General features: G+C 50.6%; 1 protein-coding gene across 1 annotated transcript in view; it reads left to right on the forward strand.

Annotated features, from left to right (window-relative positions):
• AGBL1 (ATP/GTP binding protein like 1) overlaps positions 1 to 26,339 on the forward strand; it is a 235,866-nt gene that overhangs the window by 120,095 nt on the left and 89,432 nt on the right. Inside the window, exon 19 of the mRNA XM_036355828.1 lies at positions 22,171 to 22,300. Within this exon, the coding sequence (XP_036211721.1) occupies positions 22,171 to 22,300 (130 nt within the window). The remainder of the gene's footprint in view (positions 1 to 22,170; positions 22,301 to 26,339) is intronic.

Here is a 26,339-nt window from a genome sequence, read left to right on the forward strand (position 1 = left end):
GCCGCACGCGTCGTTTTGTGTAGTCAGACATCCCTAGCGCTGCCTGGGCGCGTGGCTGCGTGTTAACGCCAAGACATGCAGACCCACACACGGCAGGGAAACGGAGACAGATCCAAGTGGCAGCACACAGCACCGATACGTGGAATTGGATGCATATTCTTCACCCGACGCCCACGGTGGCCTGGCGTGCTGGCTGCGCCCCGGCCTTCCATAACCCAGGTTGTGGCCGCTCTTCTGGGAGATCAAGACAATGAAATCCCTCTGTTTCAACCTCTTGGAAATAGTGTTTGCTTTGACTTCTCCAGTCTTTGAATTTCCAAGATGCCAGGGCTGACACCAAGGCTCGTGTGCTCCCCAACATCAAGACACTGCAAACCACCCTAACCGGTTTGGCTCAGTGGATAGAGCGTCGGCCTGCGGACTGAAGGGTCCCAGGTTCGATTCCGGTCAAGGGCATGTACCTTGTTGGTTGCGGGCACATCCCCAGTCGGAGGTGTGCAGGAGGCAGCTGGTCGATGTTTCTCTCATCTATGTTTCTAACTCTCTATCCCTCTCCCTTCCTCTCCGTAAAACATCAATAAAATATATTAAAAAAAAAAAGACACCACAAAGCAAAGCATCATCTCCATGCTATTGTCCGTGGGGAGGATACATTCAAGATGCAAGTCATTATTTGAGTTGCGATATGGAGGATTTTCTGAACACGGGTTTGCTCAGCACCCCAAGGCAGGACTCGGTGATAGAAGAAATATGTATATATTTTTGCCAAAAGCTGTTTTAAGTCTTAGTGAACCAGAGATGTAATGTGTCCTAAAAAATCTACAATCCAGGACGAGAGACAGCCCCAGAGAGCTCATCCATATTTTTTTAAAAAAATATGTATTTTTTATTGATTTCAGAGAGGAAGGGAGAGGGAGAGGGCGTGTTGGAGGCAGCTGATCGATGATTCTCTCTCATCATTGATGTTTCTATCTCTTTCTCCCTCTCCTTTCCTCTCTGAAATCAGTAAAAAATATATATTTTAAAAGAAAAGACCTGTCTGCCTGCTCAACCTATCTTTTTTTTTAAATTTATTTTTTAAAAATCTTTATTGTTGAGCCCTAGCCGTTTTGGCTCAGTGGATGGAGCATCGGACTGCCGACCCAAAGGTCCCAGGTTCGATTCCGGTCAAAGGCACGTACCCTGGTTGCAGGCTCCTCCCTGGCCCAGGCCCTGGTCATGGCTTGTGCGGGAGGCAACCAATTGATGTGTTTCTCTCACATCAATGTTTCTCTCTGTCTTTTCCTCTCTCTTCTACTCTCCCTAAAAACCAATGGAAAAATATCCTTGGGTGAGGATTAACAAAAAAACCAAACATCCTTGTTATTGAAAAGATTACATATGTCCCCTATTTCCCCCCATTTTCCAGCCCTCCCCTGCCCCCCAACCTCAGGCCCTCACCACCCTATTGTTTGCGTCCCTGGGTTATGCATCTATGCCAGCGGTTCTCAACCTGTGGGTCGCGACCCCTTTGGTGGTCGAACGACCCTTTCACAGGGGTCGCCTAAGGCCATCGGAAAACACACATATAATTACATATTGTTATTGTGATGAATCACTATGCTTTAATTATGTTCAATATGTAACAATGAAATTGGGGGTCACCACAACATGAGGAACTGTATTAAAGGGTCTCGGCTTTAGGAAGGTTGGGAACCACTGATCTATGCATACAAGGTCTTTGGCTGATCTCTTCCCACTCACCCACCCACCTCCCCCTGCCTTCCCCTCTGGGATTCCAGCCTGCTCCATGCTTCTGTGCCCCCGGATCTATTTTGTTCATCAAGCCATCATTTTATTGTTGGCGAAACTCTCGGATCATTAGCTTACCTCGCCATTTCAGCATTTAAACAGAGTGGAATGGAGGTAGTGACTTGACCAAATTAACCTTTCCTGATGACTGTACTAATCACCTGGGTTAATCACCACCCTGCCACCGGCAGCCGTTCACCTAAGCAGGGTTTTATGAGTCGTATTTCCTCTGACCTTTTATTCTAAGTGCCCAGTGAGCCGACGGCATGCACCTAACAAGTCAAAAAAAAGTCCCCTTGCTTTACGCCGAATTCAATAATATCCAACCTTCCTCTTCTGCTGGAGAGTATGCTGTTTAGATCAAGAAATTGATGAGGTGAGGAGAGGAGATACCCAGAGACAAATACCCCAAATGCAGCAGGAGCCCGGGAAAGGCCCCACAATGCCATTTGCTTTTGGATTTAATTGAACGGGTGCTAATTTATTTACTTATTATATTGATGGGAGGCACCCATTGCCGATTAGCCCCTGGATACATTTTAAAAAGGATCGTAAAAGGAGACGCTGCTTGTCAGGATGGCTCATTAACATTCAAATCGACTAACTAACATTTCAGCGCCAAGAATAAAATAGGTCATGGGCCAGGCAACATTTTCATCAAATGTTCTTAAATAGGATCCATTAGTAGGTCCCCGCTCCACCAACGTTCCACCCGCTGCCAAAGTCGCTGGCACCGGAGAAAGTCAGAATGGATCAGGGGAAGGAGCTATATTGTTTCCACGGTGACAATTAATACCCGATGTGTTACTGGGGTCCTACGAGGTGGACGCAAAGCTTGATTCAGTGGGCGTGGCTTCCTTCAGCTATAATTGATACAGAAGAACCAAACCCATTACATCAGGGTTTATATGTGCTATTGTTTTGTATTTGTTTTGCTCACACAGCTCTGACAATTACTGAAGCGTATAAATTGAAGTATATGTCCATTGGTAAATTTAAAAAAACTAGAGGCCCGGTGCACAAAATTCAGACACTAGGGGGGGGGGTGACCTCCCTCAGCCCGGATTGCGAGAGGGCGCAGGCCAGGCCCGAGGGACTCCACCGGTGCACGATCGGGGCTGGGGAGGGACAAGGAGGTTGGCCAGACAGGGAGGGGCCAAGGAAAGGCTCCAGGGTGTGTCTGGCCCACCTGGCTCAGTCCCAATTGGCAGGACCCCAGCAGCAAGCTAACCTACCGGTCAGAGCGTCTGCCCCCTGGTGGTCAGTGCATGTCATAGTGACTGGTCGACCAGTCCACTGTCTTCCCCCTGGTGGTCAGTGCATGTCATAGCGAGAAGTTGAGTGGCCTTAGCATATCATTAGCATATTAGGCTTTGATTGGTTGAACGGACGACCGGACACTTGGCGTATTAGGCTTTTATTATATAGGATTCTTTTCCTTTATTGATTTTTACAGAGAGAGGAGGGGAGATGGGGAGATATTATAGGTCCACAATGAAAGGGAATAATTTATCGGCGGCCTCCTGCACACCCCTCACTGGGGTTCAAGCCTGCAACCCAGGCGTGATGAGAGAGAATCCACTGGGAATTGAACTGTGACCTCCTGGTTCATAGGGCGATGCTCAACCACTGAGCCACACCGGCCAAGCCAAAGTTAATTATTTGTAATGAATCAACCCAGGAAGGAATGTATGAATAGTTTCCAGAGAGAGTGCCTGAGTTCCTCCTGCTTCCGGGGAGTAAAGAATAAAGAATCACCCAAGTTAGGACTTGTCATTTTTCTAAAACTTTATGACTCTGCCAAGAGAAAACAAACCTGCTTTGATAAATCTTGAAATAGCAGAGGGGTCTTAACAAGTTTGTTTGTTTTATTATGTATGTGAGATATATATATATATATATATATTGCATCGAATGACTTCAAACTGAATAGTGATTTTCTATCCAAACCACCCTGAAGCCCTCCCAGCAGGGCTCAGTGGTTGAGCGTTGACCTATGAACCAGGAGGTCACGGTTCGATTCCCGGTCAGGGCACATGCCCGGGGTTGTGGGCTGGATCCCCAGGGTGGGGTGTGCAGGAGGCAGCTGATCCATGATTCTCTTTCATCATGGATGCTTCTATCTTTCTCTCCCTTCCTCTCTGAAATCAATAAAAATATACTTTTAAAAACCCTTCTGAAATGAGCCTTTCCCCACGTACTCTCCGCAGAGCGGGGAAGGGAATGGTTGACAGTGTCGCATTGTTTTATAAATTAGCTCAACTGGAGGACACTGAGTGTGGGTATTAGCCTACGTTCCGAGAGGGTCAATGAGAAACATTGATCACGACTGTCGCGGCCACGTATGGAATGCGAAGGATCTTGGCGCTTTGACCTACGCTATAAAACAGCTGAGTCGTGAGAAAAAATGTGAGCTAATCGAGGCGACCCGCCTTCCAAAGGATCTGGTACAAAACGCTCCGAATAGCCAAGCTCTGACTTGCATCTCATCTCCCAGGACTCCCCCGTCACACGCGTCGCGCCGATTGCGAGCTCCCTGGCTCAGGAACGTGCTGTGTCCTTTCTCTGCCTTTGGATACCGTTCCCTTAATCAAGAATGACCTTCTCATGCCTCCCTCCGCCGCCGCTCCCCTAAGCCACCCGTGGTTACCCGATTTACCCAAGTGAAAATACGGGGCACCCGGTTAAACGTGAGTTTCAGATAAACAGCAGATAGTTTTCCAAAATATGTTCCATTCGCTCGGCCAGTGTGGCTCAGTGGTTGAGCGTCGACCCAGGAACCAGGAGGTCACGGTTCGATTCCCGGTCAGGGCACATGCCCGGGTTGCAGGCTCGATCCCCAGTAGGGGGCGTGCAGGAGGCAGCCGATCCATGATTCTCTCTCATCATGGATGTTTCTCTCCCTCTCTCCCTCTCCTTTCCTCTCTGAAATCAATAAAAAATATATATGTATAAATAATAGTTGGAAATTTAAAAAATCAAGTATGTGGCCCTGGCCGGCCAGCTCGGTTGGCTAAAGTGTTGTTCCCATACGCCAGGGTTGTGGGTTCGACCTCCGGTCAGAGCACACACAGGAAGCAACCATCGCATGCATAAGAAAGTGGAACAATAAATCCATGTTTCTCTCTCTCTTTCTCTAAAATCAGTCAATAAAATATATATATATTTTAAAAAGAGTAGTTGGAAATTAAAAACATAAAGTATGTGTTATTTACCAATATATAAGTGTTGGAACTAATTATGTATTTTAATAATTATCCATGGGTCACAAATGTGAGAACTCTGGCCACAATATAATTCCAGTTCTACCCTTATACACTTTCTCTGGGAGCCCTCACTAGAGTGTCATCTTTTGAGCCGAACTCCGTGGGTGGCCCCATTCTGATGGCTAGGTATTTACCACCCTTTATGGCAGATTTTGATTCTTTCCGAGAAGACTGTCAACTCCGAGAATCATCTTCGATTCTTCAGGGCTTAGTATCTACCGAGTTATCCGTGGAAAGAATGAATGAATGGGTGAATACGTAAGTGAATAAATACATTTCAGTTTAGCCAGATTTCACTACCCTTACCTATAGGTCTATGAATCAGGGTAAAAAAAAAAAAAAAAAAAAGAAAGAAAGAAAGAAAAAGAAAAGAAAAGAAAAGAAAAGCAATGCTGAGAAAAGTAAAGACCTCTATAGCTTTTAAAGCCAGGAGCAGGCAGCGATAAGCTGATACCGTTAAGATATGGCTCTACTTCCTGCATATCTTCTGCGGGCATCATGACATGAGGGAAGTCCTTCTCTCTACAGCATGGCGGAGTGGTTGTATAAACAGGAGCATACTCCCATTACTTAGGGAGGATACTTACGCGAATGCACACAGCCCAGTTAGAACAGCCAATGAGATAGGCAAGGGGCCTCCGGCAGGTGCCCTATCCAGCTTTCTCTCGCGCGCGTTTCAGCAGTAAATCCTGCTCTGGGAAGGAATTAATTTTTAGTTCCTCGATATTAATAAAAACATTAAGGACTGGCATAATAAAATTTTATTGACTAATTTTCCGCCATCATTTGCCTGTGATTCCTCTGCTGCCGTACTATATATTTTTATGGGATGGAAACACTGTTTTGCAGGCTGCATAATAATGACTGTAAAAGAGCAAATAATGTTTGGAAAACCATTCCTTGGGATTGGAGGCATTTCGGGTTAGGAAATGTAATGCTCTTTTCAGAAGGGGAGGCAGAGAGTGATTTAAAACAAAATAAGAAGGGGCCCTGGCCAGTGTGGCTCGGTGGATAGAGCGTCGGCCTGCAGGCCCAAGGGTCCCAGGTTTGATTCCGGTCAAGGGCATGTACCTCGGTTGCAGGCTCCTCCCCGACTCAGGCCCTGGCCAGGGCACGTGCAGGAGGCAACCAATCGATGTGTTTCTCTCACATCGATGTTTCTCTCCATCTTTCTCTCTCTTCTACTTTCTCTGAAATCAATGGCAAAAAAATCCTATATAATAAAAGCCTAATATGCAAATTGTCCCCTCAACCGGGAGTTCATCCGGGAGTTTGACCGGGAGTTTGACCGGGAGTTCGACCAGGGGGTGGGGCCGGCCGGCTAACCGCCCAAGGCCTCTTCCCCCAGCCCACCCAGCCCCTGCCCGGCTGGTGGTGGCGGCAGGCAGCCAGGGGAAGGGAGGCCCCAGTCGGCAGCTGGCAGCCACTAGGGACCATACCCGCGCACAATTTGTGCACTGGGCCTCTAGTAATAACAATAAAATAAATATCGCTAGCATTTATTGAGCATCAACTATGGGGCTGGCAATACGCCAGATAATTTCATTAATCAAAAAAGAAATAAGGGAATTGCCCAACAGGGTCGGGGGGGAGGGGGATGCTAAAAAGCATGCGATATACTCATGATGGGTCGTATATGATTTGGTCGTGCTGAAAAGTGGCTATCTTTGTAAACGTCTTCTTTTAAAACCAGAAGAACCATCTACACCAGGAAACTGAGATGCCCCACATTGAACATGTAAGATATTCCTTATCCAGCCCTGGCCGGTGTTGGTCAGTGGATAGAGCGTCGGCCTTCGGTCGGGAGGGCCCCGGGTTCGATTCCCAGTCAGGGCACATGCCCGGGTTGCGTGCTCGATCCCCAGTAGGGGGCGTGCAGGAGGCAGCCGATCCATGATTCTCTCTCATCGTTGATGTTTCTATCTCTCTCCCTTTCCCTTCCTCTCTGAAATAATATATATATATATGTATATATAAATTTATTTTTTTTAAAAAATATTCCTTATCCAGTGGGATGGGAGTGAGGAAAGAGGACACGTTTCCTGTGCCTGTGCGAGCCGCGACGTGAGCAAGTCTGTGACTGTCCGCGAGTGTTGTTATTCCCGTGGGCCTCAACCTTCCCACGGGAGCAGGCGTGGGTTGACTCCAAAGCCTGGGGGTGCGGGTGGGGGTGGAGGACCGTCACATGGGAGGCCCTGGGTTGAAGCCCATCGCTCTGGGCGCCCTGACCCCCTGGTGAGCGGACGGACGGGGGTCTGGACGGACTGAGACCCGTAACACGCATGAATGGGTCGCAGCCCTCGGCGCTGACACAGGTGTGACTGGTGGCCCTGGACACGCCTCTGGGAGGAAGGGGTTCTCGCAGGAAAGACCTCACACCCCTTTTGGGTCAGTCGGCCCCAGCGGGAGCCGCCCTCGGCCAGGCTGGGGCAGAGAAACCTGGGCTGATGCAATGAGCTCTGCCTCTGCCTCCGGGATGCTCCAAGCCCATGTGCATGTCTAGGTTTTCCCCGCTGCCCGCGCCCCACTGGCAGGCGTGGTGGATGCTGGCCTCCAGGGAGAACCAGCGAGCGCCCGCCAGGGAATGTGGCAATACAGTACCGCCCGCCTCTCCTGCCACCACGCCGGACCCGCCTCCTCTCTGTCTCCCGACCTGGAGCACGGTTCCCTGGTCCATCGCCCCCTCCGCCTGGCCCCCGATGAGTTCATTCCTTCATTTACCAGTTGAGACAAACCAATAAGGCGGAAAGGAAGGGAGCCTGCCCCCCGCCCCAGCCCCTCCGCCCATCCGGGACGCGGGCACCACCGCCCGCTGCCTGGGACCTGTTCTCCTCGATGCGCTGGGCCTGTGCACAGGCCGACAGTGACAGATGGGACGGGCCCCCGTTGGCGGGATCGGGGCGCGGTGTGATAAATGAACAGTCTGTCAATGAGTATGTGTTATCCATCACGCCCGCCTCCTCAGAACACTAGGCGCCAAGGGACGGAGAGACGGAGAGAGGGAGGCCCAGGCCTGGTGGGTCTGAGAGGTGGGGGATGAAGAGGAAGCCGGACCTGCTAGAAGGCAGGAGATTAACCTGCTAACCTCAGGGCGGGCAATGGGATGCAGGGCCCGTGGCTTAGTGGTTGAGCGTCGACCTATGAACCAGGAGGTCGAGGTTCAATTCCCCATCAGGGCACATGCCAGGCTTGCGGGCTCCATCCCCAGTGTAGGGTGTGCAGGAGGCAGCCGATCCTTGGTTCTCTCTCATCATGGATGTTTCGATCTCTCTCTCCCTCTCCCTTCCTCTCTGAAATCAATAAAAATATTTAAAAAACAAACAAACCTAGAATTCCCCTTTCCTCCGAGGGCAGGGCAGTGGGTGGACACGCACAGCCTGGATTTGCCTCGTTTGCTTGCTCTAGGCAGGGAAAGCCTGGGGCGCTGGGCACGGGGGTGGGGGTGGGGGTGGGGGCAGGTGTGAACCACCTGCAAATGCAGCTGACGCCGTGGGAATCGGGGGAGAGACGGGGAGGAACGCGGCAAGGATTGCGCTTCTCGATGGGGCTTGACTGACTTGAAATTTATGTCCGCGGACCAGACGTGAGGGACATCCGCCGGGCTGTTCGAGCCGAAAGGAGTTGGGTTTTAAGTCACTCAGAACCCAAATGGCCCGGCCTGACCCAGACTTGCCGACGTTAGGACACCCTACTCTGCATCCCTTCCAAAGAGGCAGAGGATCCAAAATGAGCATCAGCCGAACCCTTGATGCCTGAGCAGGTCGATGGAGTCCCTGCCCCGGCCCAGCTCTGTGTAAGGACCTGCAGGGGAATATCAGGAGCTCTGACATCCATTTCTTTTTTAAAAAAAATACAGTTTTCCTAGAGGCCCAGTGCACGAAATTCGTGCACTCAGGGGGGTTCCTCAGCCCAGCCTGGGCCCCTTTGCAGTCCAGGGGTCCTCGGGGGCTGTCCAACTGCCACTGAAGTGGGAGAGACTCCAGCCACCTTCCCTGTGCTCGCCAGCTGTGAGCCCGACTTCTGGTTGAGCGGCGCTGACCACCAGGGGGCAGCTCCTGCATTGAGTATCTGCCACCTGGTGGTCAGTGCGCATCATAGCAACCGGTCGTTACATCATTCAGTCTATTTGCATATTAGCCTTTTATTATATAGGATTGATTTCAGAGAGGTAGGGAGAGGGAGGGAGAGGGCGATAGAAACATCAATGATGAGAGAGAATCATGGATCGGCTGCCTCCTGCACGCCCCCCACTGGGGATGGAGCCTGCAACCTGGGCATGTGCCCTGATGGGGAATCGAACCCTGACCTCCTGATTCATAGGTCGACGCTCAACCACGGAACCTTCCACTTCTTCACTATTTCTGTCGCTCCTGGCACCTTCTGACGTGACCCGTGTTCACCCATGTGCCTCTCGCGTGTATCTCCTCTCCGTAGGGTCGTTCGGGGTCTTGCCTGCTGCTCTGCCCCCAAGCCTAGGCACTCAGTTGTGATTTGTGAAATGAGTGAGTGTGGGCTGAAGGCCAGGGAAGACGTGAGAGGGAACGGACCACACAGGACGGCTGTGTTCAGCGCTGTTGGTTACCGGGAGCAATTCCCCGTAGCCATCCACACCGCCCTCCTCACAGAAGCAGACAGACACCTCCATTAAATATAGATGCGTGTTCTGCAGCCTCCGAATCCGTGGCAGGCACAGGGGGTATTAATAATACAACACGCTACGCGCCTGGCATTGCCCCGGGAGGAGATGGAGAGGGACGGGGAGGAGGCCTGTGCATTGCCCGCCCCCCCTCCCCCGCCCCCATCCCAGCTAGCCCTCACCTCTCCTAATAATATTTGGGGAGCTTGAAGGAAGGCGTTTTATCCCAGAGAGCAGCCGGTGTGACATGTTGCCAGGATGGCCTGGATTTACGGCCGCAATTACCAGCTGAGCGCAGTCCGGTTGACGCGTTTTCTCATCTGTGGGAAGCCGGTCAATTTATTTTATGAGGATCTTTTCCAGCGCCTGACCCTAAAATAACCGATTTCCGTGTTTATGTTCTTAGCAAGTTTATGAAGAGGCCCCGGCAGCTGCAGCCGGGCCCCGGCGCCCGAGCAAAACCCGAAATGGCAGGAGGGAGACCTTCCCGGTGTCACACGATAGAACACGGTTTTTTGTCTAGTGTGGTTTCCTTTAAAAATATATATATATTTGTATTGATTTCAGAGAGGAAGGGAGAGAGAGAGAAACATCAGTGATGAGAGAGAATCATGGCTCGGCTGCCTCCTGCACGCCCCGCACTGGGGATGGAGCCCGCAATCTGGGCCTGTGCCCTGATGGGGAATGGAACCGTGACCTCCTGGTTCCTAGGTCGATGCTCAACCACTGAGCCACACCAGCTGGGCTCTAGTATGTTTTTCCTGGACAGAGCATTGGTTTTGTGAATAGACAACTAATTTAATTTATTTTTTTTCTGGAGCCTCTCTTTTCACCCATGTTGGAAGCCGACAGGTGCAACTTGCCTTTCTTAGAAGAGTTGGCTACTTTTCACTTTCCCGTATTTTTCCTCGGTCCCTCCCACCCACCGGTGTGTCCTTTGCTTGCTTCCTTCACTCCGTGCCAAAGGCCTTTTGCGATTTCTGTGTCTACAGGGGAAACCTCAGCCAAGTCCCCCTATAAGTGCACAGAAAAAGGATCCGGGAATCTTTAGAGCCCGGTACCTGTCCATGTGGCGATGCCTTCTGCCTTGTCACGGAGAATTCTGCCCATCCAAAATAAACCCAAGCCTGGTCAGTGTGGCTCAGGGGTGAAGCCTTGACTTATGAACCAGGAGGTCACGGTTCGATTCCCAGTCAGAGCACATACCCGGGTCGCAGGCTCCATCCCCAGTGCAGGGCGTGCAGGAGGCAGCCGAGCCATGATTCTCTCTCATCACTGATGCTTCTCTCTCTCTCCCTTCCTCTCTGAAATCTAGAAATAATAAATAAATCAATCCAAGGCCCTGGCTGGGGAGCTCAGTTGGTTAGAACATCATCCCAATATGCTACAGGGCGCATACAAGAAGCAACCAATGAATGCGTGACTCAGGGGAACAGCAAATTCAAGTTTACAGTCTGTTCTCATCCGTATCCTTCAGCTGCCGCACCCTCTGTCTAAAAGGAACTCTGACCTCCCGTTTTGTGAGTGTGTGTGTGTGTGTGTGTGTGTGTGTGTGTGTGTTTAACAGAAGTTATTTATTATTAAATTGATTGGGGTGACATTGGTCAACATGATCATATAGGCTCGATCCCCAGTAAGGGGTGTGCAAGAGGCAGCCGATCCATGATTCTCTCTCATCATTGATGTTTCTATCTCTCTCTCCTTCTTCCTTCCTATCTGAAATCAATATATATTGATATTTATTTTTAAAATAAATATCAATATATTTTTAAAAAATATATTTTTAAAAAAGGAAAGAGAGAAACATCAATTTTCTGTTCCACCTATTGATGCATTTATTGCTTGATTCTTGTACGTGTCCTGACCGGGGATTGAACCCACAACCTTGGCTCCAACTAACAGAGCTTCCCGGCCAGGCCTATAGGAAATTCTGCTATAACGGTAGAGACCTCTGATCCGTCTTTGAAGGAATCCAGCCAAGTAGCATAGGGCTACCCTGACTCTTTTCTAGGAGAGAAGAGTTTGCCTCGAACCCCTTTCATGCCTCGCTGCCATTCTCCCCACCCCCGTCTGAGAAGGACACGCTGTATGTAACGTGTGATATTTATATAACCCTCGTCTCCCCAGAGCACACATACCCTGCTGGTTTGTTTTAAGATCGCATTAATCCTCACGCCTCTTTTATTTAAGGTTTCACGGGACGACCACACCTCTCTATAAATGTCGAAAACACTACCTTAAAAATATATACGTAAGCGCCATACGATTTCCTGACTTAATATTTACCTCCCGTCACCTTTCACATAACTGTGTGTCTATAGGTCTGTATAAGACACATAAAATACACATGATGTGTATAAAACACAAAGGTGATTTCATTTCTCAGCCTTTCTTTCCGAACCCTTCTTTTACTGTCTACGGCCCGTTTTTTTCTTTCTCTTGGCCTTTGTGAGAATTTTCATTTCTCTTGATCGCTGACATTCCCATGGGTACCCTTGAGTTTCTTCACTCTGTGTTTGCTTATTTCTCCTACAGGGGCAGTGGTCTCCCAGTGACCTAACTGTTCCAGCATCCGTTGCTTGAAAATCTCCCCACAAGCTCCTTCCCTGCCTTAATTTGTTGATATAATGGCTCTGCTGTCTGGAATTTCTTTTTCTTTATATAGTATATACTAGAGGCCCAGTGCGTGAAATTCATGCACTCTGGGTGGTGGTGGGGGGGTGTCCCTCAGTCCTGCCTGCGCCCTCTTGCAGTCCGGGAGCCCTTGGGGGATGTCCGACTGATGGCTTAGGCCCGCTCCCCTACTTTGGTCATAATGTATTTATAATCCTGTTGTGCTCCTTGGAGCAAAGACGCAACATGAATATAAAATAATAACAGCTCGAACCTTCTGGCCCTTCCAGAATGCCCAGGGGTGATTTGAGGCTTAATGAATTTGTGTTTGTAAGAAGACTCTGAGATCCCCGTTAAAGGGCGCACGAGAACATGCAGGGTTATTAATTACTATTATTATTATTGGCTCCTGCCCAGACTCATGGAGATGGATGGGCCGAGCCGTGGTTCGTCCCCAGAGTGCAGCCGGCCACAGGTGCCAGTCCAGTGCACAATGACTGTCTAATCCCTCCGATGGATTAACTCTGCATCGGATAAAAAAATAATGATTTCCCATAATCTGTTCTGAATGAACTGCTCAGCCTCCCCCTCTCCTGTTTCATGGGGTGACTCTCGGTGTGTATAACAAACTCAAACTGCCCAGCCAGCGTGGCTCAGTGGTTGAGCGCCGACCTGTGAACCAGGAGGTCACGGTTTGATTCCTGGTCAGGGCACATGCCCGGGTTGCAGGCTCGATGCCCAGTAGGGAGCGTGCAGGAGGCAGCCGATCCATGATTCTCTCTCATCATGGATGTTTCTATCTCCCTCTCCCTTCCTCTCTGAAGTTAATAAATATATATTTTTTAAAAAAGAATGCAAATTAAAAGCAAAGTAGCCTGCCCTCTTTGGTCAAACATTTCATTAACTCGCCCCTACTGCGTTGGCAGGGGTAGACCAGATGATTTCTCGGGCCTTATACGACCCGTGGGCCGAACGTTCCCCACCCCGACAGAGGAGGCTCACCCTGCTCCTGTCTGGTATCATTTAGGTTGTTCCTGGGTTCCGGCTGCTGTTTTTGGTGTAGGCCTGGCACTAATGTGACGTTGGTTGAGCGACCACAGGCTCTGAGGTCAGAAAGCTGGGTAGAAACTCTACGTCCTAACTGGGTAGCTCTGGGCAGGCGCATTAAACTTTAATCTGTACCCCCGTTTCCTCAAAGTGAGAATTAAAAAAGGAAATCCACGCAGCCCTGGCCGGGTGGCTCATTTGGTTGGAGAGTCCCGAGCACCAGAAGAGGTTGCGGGTTCGATTCCTAGTTGGAGCACATACCCAGGTTACGGGTTCCGTCTCTCTGGTTGGGGTGCACACGGGAGGATCGATGTCTCTCTCTCACATCAATGTTTCTCTCCCTCTCTCTCAAATCAATAAACATATCCTCCTCTGAGCATTGAAATACAAAATGACATCCGTCTAAGTTGCTAGCAATGGTGCCAGGAACATACGAAGCAGTCAGTTATTGTACGCGTAGCTATTACTGTATTTGAACCATTGAAACTCAAAAAATGTGAATACTTCTTAGTCCCATAGTCCACAGTTGCTGAAAAAAAAAATCTTTTGATGTCTTAATTTAATATTCAGGGTATTTTTTTCCCCTGTTTTTTATTATGCTCTGTTACATTTTCCATCCTATATTCTTTACAGAATCATCTATTCTCATGTCATGTCTGTGTAGCTCTTTTAGTTGTCTGTTTCGCGTGCCGCTCCTGCACGGCTTTGCCAAAGAAGGTTGATAATTTGCTATTTTGTGGGGAAATGTAACGTTCCATGTCAAATCCAAGCTTAAGAGTATGTCTTGGGGCAACAATTAGGATGATACGTTCTCCCCTCAGTAACTGTGCTGATGTCAGAGATTTTGCTCTTTAATAATTGACGTTCCTTGTCAGGCAGTGGCTGCGTAAACAGCTCACCAACATGAGTGTCGTTTTCAAAATCTATGACGATGTGGAGCTAAGAGAAATGTGTTATTATTTTTCACACGGCCAGGTTTCAAACCCGCGCTCCCTAATTTCTTTGGTATCATGGATCTCTTCGAGTATCTCATGGAATCAATGACTTTACCCTAGAAAGATGCATAGCCACACATATTTTTGTAAAAACAAACAAACAAACAAACAAACCCTGCAGGCCATTAACCAACATGGAGGGGCCATGAACCTCACATTAAGAACCGCCTTGATCGGCCAGTGTGGCTCAGTGGTTGAGCATCAACCCATGAACCAGGAGGTCACGGTTCGATTCCAGATTGGGGCACATGCCCGGGTTGTGGGCTCGGTCCCCAGTGTTTGGTGTGCAGGAGGCAGCCAATCCATGATTCTCTCTTGTCATTGATGTTTCTCTCTCTCTCTCCCTCTCCCTTCCTCTCTGAAATCAATAAAGAAATGTATTGTTAAATATATATGTGTGTGTATTATATATATATATACACACACACATATATATATAATAAAGAAATATATATTTTTTAAAAAATATAAATATACACTGAGTGGCCAGATTATTATGACCACCCCATCAGTACTTCATTGACACTTCCAAAAATACTGAATATTGGAAACTTCCTAAGCAAATGCTCTCCAGGTTTTATTATTATTATTTGCATAACCAATTCACTTCATTGTACTGATGGGGTGGCCATAATAATCTGGCCACCCAGTGTGTATATTTATTGACTTCAGAGAGGAAGAGAGAGGGAGAGAGAGAGAGAAGCATCAGTGACAAGAGAGAATCATGGATCGGCTGCCTCCTGCACGCCCCCACCTGGGGATGGAGCCCACAACCCAGGCATGTGCCCTTGGCCGCAATCTAACCTGGGACCCTTCAGTCCGCAGGCCTACGCTCTATCCACCGAGCCACACCGGCTCAGGCAAAATATATTTTTCTTTCAAAAAAGGAAGGGTTCCCAAGCCTGTCTGGATGGGTCTCAAGTTCCCCTCCCCTGCTTCCTTCTAATTGAGCAGTTTAACTAATCCTGAACTGCTGTATTCAGCCCGCAACGTGGTTTCCGGGCCCGTTGGCCCCCGGTTTTGGCTGCGGTGCCTCTGCTTAAACAACAGCTGGGCGCTGACGGTGCGCCAGCTGCCGCCTGCTCCGGCAGCCACTTCAGCTCCTAAATGTATACAAATGGGGACATGACTAGACGCACAGGTTCCCAATGGCAGCCCGGAGCCTGCAGCTGGGGTGGCACCCGGAGAGAGGCATTCTGTGCTGTGTCATCCAGCAATCAGGCATCCGCTCCCCCGCCCGCCCGCCCCCCAAAAAGCACTCCCCTTTCTCCTCGCCCCCGGCACGGCTGCCAAAAGCGGGGAGTCTATTTCCAGCCTGCAAATTGGGCTCGCTTCTCAGCAAGGAGCTGACCAGGCAGCAGACGTGTGCATCCCGCCGAGGAGTCAGCTAGGGAGACGCATCCGTTGGCGTTGGAGGAGGACATGCTGATAAGGGGAAACCAGGAACGAATGAGATCTGTGGGGGTCACAGACGCAGCCCCCCGCCCCCCCTCCCAGCCCCCGGATCCAGCATAGCCTGCAACGCCAAATACACGGTTCAAAGCCCATCCCCTTGTTTCCTCTCTTCTACTTTTTTTCAAAAATATATTTTTATTGATTTCAGAGAGGAAGGGAGATGGAGAAAGAGATAGAAACATCCATGATGACAGAGAATCCTGGATCGGCCGCCTCCTGCACGCCCCCCACTGGGGATCAAGCCTGCAACCCAGGCATGTGCCCTGACCGGGAATGGAACCGTGACCTCCTGATTCATAGGTGGATGCTCAGCTGCTGAGTCACACCAGCTGGGATCCTCTCTTCAACTTCCTGACATGCCCCCCTCCCTCTCCTCCTCCCCCATTATTTTCTCCTTTCTACACACATGCCCCCCCTTTTCGGCAAGCAAGTGCTACAACTCATCACCTTCTCTCTTGGGGTCTCCCCGTGATGGGGGAGCATCCATCTTACTTGAGCTTCTCTCCCAAGCGTTGCGTGGAGGGGGCTTCCTGCTTCCTTCGCAGCAGACACGTGCCTCCCGTCAGACATCCATCCTTCCGTCTCTACACGGGCTCTTCCGAGCGCGCGTCCTCCACGTTCTTACAAAGCCGCCCGGCATTTCGAGTTGATTTTCTTCTGCTTGGAAGTTGGCCTTCAGGCTGAGCAAGGTCTCTGCGTCTCATTCCTACAGCAGCTCAGCCCCTCTGTGCTCCCAACCTGTGGTGCTGACTGGTGTTGATAGCAGGGCTGCGGGTCAGGGACAAGAGGAAGAGGGTGCGTGACCAGAAAGGAAAGGACGGCCCGACCGGTGCGGCTCAGTGGTGAGCGCCCACCCAGGAACCAAGGGGTGGCCGGTGAGATGCCAGGTCAGGGCACATGCCCGAGGTAGGGGCCTGCAGGAGGCAGCCGATCGACGATGTTTCTCTCTCATCGATGGTTCTCTCCCTCTACTTGGCAACGGTATGTCTTTACCAGTGGCATCGCGCTTTCTCTCTTCGAGCTTTTTTTTGGTTTTGTACTAAATTACACCCTGTAGTTGTTCTTTCAGTCCTGATTTACGAGAAGCGTAAATCATTTTATGCCTGAAATATCCTATCTTCATCTGAGTGATACGTCACCTAGATACAAAACTTTAACTTGACCGTTGTTTTTCTTCAGCACTTTGAAATTTCTTCTTGGTTGCCCTCAGATATTTTTTTTTTATTAACAATGCTAAATCTACTGACAATATAGTTGCCATTCCTTTGAAGGAAATTTGTCATTTTTTAAAAAGGTATTTTTATTGCTTTCAGAGAGGAAGGGAGAGGGAGAGAGAGAGAGAGAAACATCAATGATGAGAGAGAATCATTGATTGGCTGCCTCTTGCATGCCCCATGCTGGGGATCGAGCCCCCAACCCGGGCATGTGCCCTGACCAGGAATCGAACCTGGGACACTTCAGTCCGCAGGCCGACGCTCTATCCACTGAGCCAAACCAGCTAGGGCTGTGTAATAGTTTTCAAAAACATTTCTTTTTATTTTCACTGTAGTATGTCCTCCTGTCCAGCTATGCCTACTGTCCCTGTGGGTGGGGCTTACATAGGCCAGTCATTTGAGAGGGGGAAGGAAGATTGCTCAGCCCAATAACCTGGGGGGTGGGATCTGAGAATCGGATTCCTTTTGCAGCCAATACTGGTTGAAAATTGATGCATGTCTGGTAGTCAGAGATGTCTGGTGCACCCAATTTCTAGTCTTTTCCTCTTGTAAATTGACTTGCTTCCTTCGGCCTATAAATGTGAAGGGCGCTGATGTGTTAAATCCCATACTACTGGGCCATCTGCTTTCAATCTCTCAGCATTTAGATATTCCTTGTCCGTTGTCATCTCCTCTTCTGTTTCCGCTATGTGAAGATTTATACGTGGCCCTGACTGGTTTGGCTCAGTGGGTAGAGCGTTGGCCCTCGGACTGAAGGGTCCCGGGTTCGATTCCAGTCAAGGGCACGTACCTCGGTTTCAGATCCCCCTGGCCCTGGTCGGGGCGGGTGAAGGAGGCAACCCATCGCTGTGTCTCTCTCACATCCATGTTTCTCTCTGTCTCTCCCTCTCCCTTCCACTCTCTCTAAAAATCAATGGAAAAAATACGGTTGGGTGCGGATTAACAGAAAAAGGGAAAAGCAGATAGAAGATCTGGAAGTATTTTAAAAAGTCTTTGCCGTCATTTTGCGGGGAGTTTCTGGAGCGATCACAGATGAGCGCCGACATTCAATCTTCTGTGCTTATACCGAAATCCTCCCCATTAAGATCTTACAGGCATTGGAAATTCTATTAGCGGGAGATGGAGTCCTCCATTTCATAATTAGAAAAATCCCAGGGAGACGCAGCGCATTAACTCATCATTATAAATGGCTGTTATGCCTCCCTCTTCTTAATTGACCCCCGATTCGGAATTAATTGCTCCCGTATCCCTGTTATTATCTCCTTTGCGTGTTTGTGGTGTCTGGTTGGCCGGCCTCAGAGCCGGGCTCTGAAGGCGTTGGGATTCTGTGTTGAGGCGCTTCTGCCTGTGAGCGCCCGACGGCACCCATCACGGTGCTGGGTGCGAAGAGGGGGCCTCGCGCTGGCCGCGTCGGTAACGTGGGCTGACGCACAGTCAGAATTAGCGGGAGGACTTTCGGTTGTGGCAGGACTATTTCTCACCGGTGGGCGAGCAATCGGAACCAGATGTGCGCCGCGAGCCCAGCCTCTCCTCCAGGTCTGTTCCAGGAGTTGATTGATGATTGGGTTTCCACGCCGGCACTGGGAGCAGATGGAACCTGTGAGTGATGATACAATAACAGTATTACTTTCGGTTCGTATAGTTCTCTCATTGTTGAAGGTGTTTCCTACCCATCTGTATGTTGTTGTTGTTTTTTTAAAATATGTTTGTATTGATTTTAGAGGGAGAGGAAGGGAGAGGGAGAGAGAGATAGAAATATCCGTGATGAGAGAGAATCATGGATCGGCTGCCTCCTGCACGCCCCCCACTGGGGATCAAGCCCGCAACCCAGGCATGTGCCCTGACCAGGAAGCGAACCCTGACCTCCTGGTCCACTGGTTAACACTCAACCTCTGAGAGATGCTAGCCGGGCTTTTTTCATTTTATTTTTAATGATGACCAGTTACAGGCAATGAGAACACCTATGAAAATCAAAAGGCAGTGGTCCCCCCACACCCCCCCCTTCAACCCCCCGCCCCCTCCCCGTACCTTTGCAATTTCCAGAGGGGAAAAAAATAGCAATGCTTATCTTTATTATTTTTTTTATAAGCAAAGCAGGACTTCAAACTATTTGAAGGATGACTCCCTTTTCAGAAGTTAGAGGCACTGCGTGTCTTGCCAGCCAGTCAGAGCTGTCCATCTGTTTGTCCCCCCCCACGTGGAGGGAGCAGCTGTCGCTTCAGCAGATAATAAGATGGGGCGCGTCTCGCCCTCAGATGCCTGAACAAACCCCGGGGAAGAGGTGCCTTTGGCGGCCTGCGTCTCCGCGTTATTAACACAAAGTGCCAAATGCGTTTGGAGGTTGGACGCACATAAACTCGCTTTACAGGGAAATACTCCAGGTGGGTGCAGCACCTGTTGTCATTATCTGTCGTTGCAGAGACAGAGGAATGGCGGGCACCATGTGCTCACACCGAGATGCTCCCGTAACCATGGCCATGCGTGGAACCCCGAGCGCCCCAAATCCCACGACCCCTGGGTACCACAGGGCTGCCTCCGCCCCTGCACACCCGACAAAATTTACCCCAAACTAGCAGCTCCCCGAGGTCTCACAACAGCCCAGTTTCTCTACAAGTCGTTTTCTCTGATTAAGGGAAGCTCTGGGTGCTCTCGCAACCCAGAGGAGCAGAAGGTAATGTACTTAGATAATCTTAGATCCCAGCTTCCCCTTTTTACTGTTTAATAGCCCAGAATCCAATCAGCAATTTGTATTGGTTATTGCTTTTCAATCTTTGGGATGGATGGATGGATGGATAGTTGGGTAGATGGGAGGATAGGTGGATGGATGATGGATGGATGGATGGATGGATGGATGGATAGTTGGGTGGATGGATGGGTAGGTGGATAGATGGGTGGGTAGATGGATGGATGAATAGATGGATGATAGATGGATGGATGGATGGATGGATGGATAGTTGGGTGGATAAATAGATGGATGGAAGGATAGGTGGATGGATGGATGGATGATGGATGGATGGATGATGGATGGATGGATGATGGATGGATGGATGGAAGGATAGGTGGATGGATGGATGGGTGGATGATGGATGGATGGATGAATAGATGGATGATGGTTGGATGGATGATGGATGGATGGATGAATAGATAGATGATGGATGGATGGATAGATGGATGAATAGATAGATAATAAAAGGATAGGTAGATACATAGATACATAGATAAACCCATTTAAAATGATATTATGAGAACTCTGATGAAGCGGATCTCTGGATGCTATTGCAACAAGAGGAGCAGAATATAATGGCCAGGGGATCAGGGGAAGTTTCTCTGCAGAGCTAACCTCCTCAAGATTGAATAGGCGGGAAGGCATGGAGCTGAGGGGAGTCCTGATACCAGGACCACAGACACGGCTGTTCAGAGGGAGCTGTGAGCCATGTGATGGGGCTGGGGTATGGAAGGACAAGAGCAGCAGGGGGTGGGGGGAGGGGGCGGGGAAGGACTAGAAGATGCAGATGGGATCCTGCCTCTTCCAGTAGGGGGCACCTTCCTCACCCGACCTACTGAGCAAATGGCACCTTACTTAGCAGGCCTGCCAGGAGCCGCCCCTGAGCGTGGGCTGCACCTGCTGGTGACCATGGGCTGGTAGGATGTCCTTACCTGCAGCTTAGCATCTCGGTTTCCTTCCTTCTCTGCACTGCAGTCATCGCTGTCCCCAGCCAGGGGGGGTTGCCTTTGTAAAATAACTCGCCACTTTCCACCGTGCCCATCTCCATCTCCCAGCAGAGGGGAGCGTACGCTCTCGAGCCCATTTCCGGGGCTAATATTCCGTGACGATGTCTTCGGAAGAGAGACTGTGGCTGTCCTGGTAGATGTCAAGCTTGCCCCGTCACCTACAAGGATGGGGAGGAAGCCACGTGATCGGAGAAAGAGGCCTCGTGGTTTTGCAGAGGCAGACAGGCTTGGTCGGGTGTCATGCTTAGTTCCTGGCGATACCATCTTGGGCCATTTTTATTCAGTCCTTTTTAAGCTTCCGTGTCTTCACGGGGGTGCAGTCATATCCACCCGGCAGAGATCAGGGCCCAGCTGGGAACACCATTTCTAAGCCGCCCAGCAGAATCGATGGAGCTCGACTTATCTGTAGAACCGAAGCTCTCAGAGTCAAGAGAAATTCTCAAAATGCGTTTGTTCTCTGTGGATGTACAGAGTGGGGAACTGCAGGTCCTGAGCTTTGTTTTAAACGTTTGATGACCCGCCCCGGCCGGTTTGGCTCAGCGGATCGAGCATTGGCCCCCGGACGGAAGGGTCCCGGGTTCGATTCCGGTCAAGGGCATGCATCTCAATTGCAAACTCCGTCCCTGGCCGCGGTTGGGTTATATGCAGGAGGCAACCAATTGGTGTGTCTCTCTTCGCATCAATGTTTCTCTCTCTCTCTTCCCCTCCCTTCCAGTCTCTCTAAAAATCAATGGAAAATTAGCCTCAGGTGAGGATTAACAAAACAAGCAACTTGATAACCCGGCAACATGGCTCAGTGGTTGAGCCCATGATTCCCGGTCAGGGCACAGGCCTGGGTTGTGGGCTCCATCCCCAGTGTGGGGCGTGCAGGAGGCAGCCCATCCATGATTCTCTCTCATCATCGATGTTTCTATCTGTCTCTCCCTCTCCCTTCCTCTCTGAAATCAATGAAAAATATATTTAAAAATAAAAACTTTGGCCTTAGCTGCTTTGGCTTAGTGGCTAGCCGCTAGAGTGTCAGCCTGTAGACTGATGGGTCCGGGTTCGATTCCCGGCCGGGGCACATTCCCGGGTTGCGGGCTCGATGCCCAATAGGGGGCGTGCAGGAGGCAGCCGATCCGTGATTCTCTCTCAAAACAGATGTTTCTCTCCCTCCCTCCCTCCCCTTCCTCTCTGACATCAATAAAAATATATTTTAAACAGATGTGATGACCCAATACCCAGTTAAACAGGGTGCCCGGGCCTTCTGTGGGCCGTGAGGGTAATCAGGACACTTCCGGAATTCGAAGGACCTTCTGCAATGGATGGCAACTGGGCAGGAGCCCGAGGGAAGCTGGCTTCCTCGGTTTAATTGCGGGCCTTGTTGACGGTAATTTTTTCAAGTGATTTTCTCCTAAATGCGTCTTTGTTTGTCCCCGCAGTCACAGATGCTCCCTGCGGGGGGAGGACTTGAACCGGCAGTGGCTGGCGCCCAGCGCGCAGCTCCAGCCAACCATCTACCACGCCAAGGGCCTGCTCTACTACCTGCACAGCGCCGGCCGCAGCCCCGTGGTGAGTTCTCCGCCTCCGTGTTCTAGGCGGCCTCCCTCCGCCTCCCGGGAGGCCCCCTGCTTTCTGTGACGGCAGGGGTGGGGGACGTCCGGCCCACGGGCCGGATAAGGCCCGAGAAAGCATTTGGTCAGGGGCGAGTTCATTGAATGTGGACCAAACACAGCAGGCTAGTTTTTCGGTTGATAAATGTGTGCGGCCTGTGAATGGTGTTAGAATTACCCAAATGGCCCGGCCGGTGTGGCTCAGTGGTTGAGCGTCAGCCTAGAGACCAGGAAGTCCCTGGTTCCATTCAGGTCAGAGCATATGCCCGGGTTATGGGCTCGATTCCCAATAGGGGGCGTGCAGGAGGCAGCCGATCAGTCATTCTCTCTCATTGATGTTTCTCTCTCTCTTCCTCTCTCTCTGAAATCAATAGAAACATATATTTAAGTAAATAAATATTCAGATGGCCCTTGGCCGGAAAAAAAGTTCCCCACTCCCTGTGTTAAGGCAAGAAAACCAGACACAAGCCGAAGAAGTGTGCATGCCATGCTGGAATAGGGGCCGAAGTCACCTCCTAGGGCTGCCATGACAATGCACCCCTTAGAGCAACAGGAATACACTCTCTGGCATTTCAGAGCCTAGAAGTCTGAAATTAAAGGTGTCAGCAGACCACGACCTCGCTGAAGGATCCAGGAAAGAACGCTTTGTTGCTGCTGCTTCCTGTGTCTGTGTACCAATGTTCCTTCTCTTTTCTCACTTTTTAATTTTTTAAAAAATGTATTGATTAATTTGAGAGAGAGAGGCATAGACATCAATTTGGTGTCCCGCTTCGTTATGCATCCATTGGTTGAGTTTTGTGTTGCAAAGAGAGCAAGGCATATCTTTCCCCCTTTGGAATCCTTGTTCAGCCCTGGCCAGGGCTCAGTGGTTAGAGCGTCAGCTGGTGAACCACAGAGTCGTGGGTTCAATTCCCTGCCAAGGGCACGTACCTTGGTTGCAGGTTCCCTTAACCCCGTAGGGACACATGCAGAAGGCAGCCAATCGATGTCTCTCTCTCTCTCTCTCTCCCCCTCTTCCCTCCCTTCCACTCTCTCTAGAAATCAATGGGAAAAATATCCTTGGGTGAGGATTAACAAAACAAAACAAAAAAGAGCCTGACCAGCATGGCTTAGTGGTTGAGCATCGACCTGTGAACCAAGAGGTCATTGTTCAATTCAATTCCCAGTCAGGGCACTTGCCCGGGTTTCGAGCTCAATCCCCAGTAGCGGGTGTGCAGGAGGCAGCCAATCCATGATTCTCTCTCATCATTGATGTTTCTGTAGCTCTCTCCTCCCTTCCTCCCTGAAATCAGTAAAAATATATATATTAAATATACATATACATATACATATACATATACATATACATATATATATGAAGAACCCTTGTTCCATTCCATCCTTGTCAAATTGTGCAATATTTCATGTCGCCCTCCCCCTCCCGTCCGAGGAGCCATGTGGTCCAGGCTGTCTCCCCTCCAGAGGCAAGTCCAGGGCCGAGGCCTGGGACAGGTGTGCTCAGGGCTAGGCAGCCTCGGCCGCTGGGACGAGAGAGAGGTTTCCAGGGAAGGAGGCCCCCACCTGACATCCAGTTAGACACACACCCTCCGCTCCTCACAGACAGGGCGCCTCTCTGCTCCGACAGCCTCTCACGGAGGAGCAGAGCGTCTGCTGTACAGCGCGGCAGGCGGGAGTCTCGTTTATAAACATAAAGTACACGTTAATTAACTGTCAACATGACGGCCGCCGGCGGGCTTCCTCCGGGGACCATCTGAGAGGTGGTGAGACACCGCCGGGCGTTCCGTGCTGCTCGCATTGTTCTCCGCTGGGCTCAGCGGCACCTCCCGGTTACCTGCGAGGCTGTATTTAACTGCTTCCCGATGACGGCCGGCCGCACACCCCCATTCACTCAGTGCCTGGAAGATTCCCACTGCGTCAACGCTGAGCCCTGGCCGGTGTGGCTCAGTGGAAAGAGCGTCGGCCTGCAGACCGAAGGGTCCCAGGTTCCATTCAGGTCAAGGGCACATGCCAGGGTTCCTGCTGGATCCCCAGGAGGGGGCGTGCAGGAGGCAGCCAATCGCTGATTCTCTCTTCTCCTCATTGATGTTTCTATTTCCTCTCTCCCTTTCCCTTCCTCTCTGAAGTCAATAAAAATATATAATAATAAAAAAATATCCTCGGGTGAGAATTAACAAAACAAACAAGCAAAAAAGCTGGCTCTAGGGCTGCCTGGCAGGGGATGAACGGTGCCTCTGACGGATGCAAATATTCCTGAAGCGTTGGGAGGCCACGTCGGGTAGCCTGGGGTTCCACCTGGTCTAGATGGTACTCAGGCGTGTCCCCCTTGGCGGGTAATATCACAGGAACTCCCAGGACCGATGGGACTGTGAGACAGTGAAAGAAAGCAGGACAAGAAAGTAGGGGGTGTGCAGGAGGCGGCCAATCCATGATTCTCTCTCATCATTGATGTTTCTGTAGCTCTCTCCTCCCTGATGGGGTTGCCAAGGGCCAGACAAGTCATTCAGTTTATGAGCAATATGGCATTTGTCACATATTCTTTCATCCAACCATCCACCCACCCACCCATCCATCCATCCATCCATCCATCCATCACGAGAGAGGGAGAGAGAGATAGAAACACCAATGATGAGAGAGAATCATGGATCGGCTGCCTCCTGCACGCCCCCTTACTGGGGACGGAGCCCGCAACCCCAGGCATGTGCCCCGTCCTAGAATCGAACCCTGACCTCCTGGTTCATAGGTCCACGCTCAACCACTGAGCCACACCAGCCGGCCTTCAGCCTTGACTGCATGTGGGTGCGCTGGCCGCGTCTGCAGGGGTCTGCAGGGCCTTGGGGAGCCTCGCTTGGTTTAATTGGAGGCCTGGCGTCTGCTGCCTCAAGTTTCTAACACATTCCCCGGAATTCGCCTCATCCCAGCTCCAGCCTGGCCGCCCTCATTTTCCTGTGGCGGTGGCATAAATAATGCAGATGCTTTCAGCCCAGCAGCAGGAACTAGACCCAGATGTCAGGGGTGGGGAACGCAGCCGCTTCAAGCTGGGGGGTTGAGCGGTGAACAGGGGCGGGGGGAGCCCTGCGGATCAGCACAGCCAGGGGAGGGGTGTGTGTGGGAAGGAGGGGGGGAACCTCTTGAAAAAGGGGTCCCGTTAGCTCACAGGGTAACGGGAATGAGCCCCAGGAATGGGGGTGGGGAAGAGACGGGCAGGCATGTGGAGAGCATAGCAATAGGGCTGTGCCCAGCCTGGGCTGAGGGGGAAGGGACGGAGCTCACGTTTGCACGAATGAAATTAACCTTGGATTTGGCTCCGACAAGAATTCACCAGGAAGGGTGGGGGCGGGGGGATGTGTTACAGCCCGATTTCAGAATGGCGGTCCAGTCCACGCCGTTGTACGCGTTTGCCAAGAAAGACACGGACACAGGGGAAGCAGGGTGGCCTGGGCGGGGGGCGGGGGGCGGTCAAACCTCACCACGCCAGCTGAGGACAACAGAAGTGAAACGGAGGTTTTCAATCCGCTGCTTCCTGTGCTCCGTGCCTTGGGGGGGAACCACAATCATATTGTTTATTCGCTTAATCCGGAAATTCCGGTGTTGGACCTCACCTGGAGCCCCTGAATCTACTTAGTCTCTGATGCTTATAGAATTAACTTCCTTACTCCCTCAGCAAAGGTCCTTTTTTTTTATATATAAATACATTTTTATTGATTTTTAGAGAGAGAGAGAAGAAGGGAGACAGAGGGAGAGAGAGAGAGAGAGCAAAACATCGGTGAGAGAGAAACATCATTGATTGGCTGCCTCCTGCAGGCCCCCCACACAGGGGATGGAGCCTGCAACCCGGGCATGTGCCCTTGACCGGGAATCGGACCTGCAGCGGTTCTCAACCTTGGCTGCACATTAGAATCACATGGGAATCTTTTTTTTTTAAATCCTGATTTCTGGGCCTCATCCTCCGGAAATTCTGTTTCTCTGTTACTCATGTCGTGGCCTCACCCCATAACAAA

The sequence above is a fragment of the Myotis myotis genome, unplaced genomic scaffold (genome assembly GCF_014108235.1).
Source record: "Myotis myotis isolate mMyoMyo1 unplaced genomic scaffold, mMyoMyo1.p scaffold_m19_p_23, whole genome shotgun sequence".
NCBI lineage: Eukaryota > Metazoa > Chordata > Mammalia > Chiroptera > Vespertilionidae > Myotis > Myotis myotis.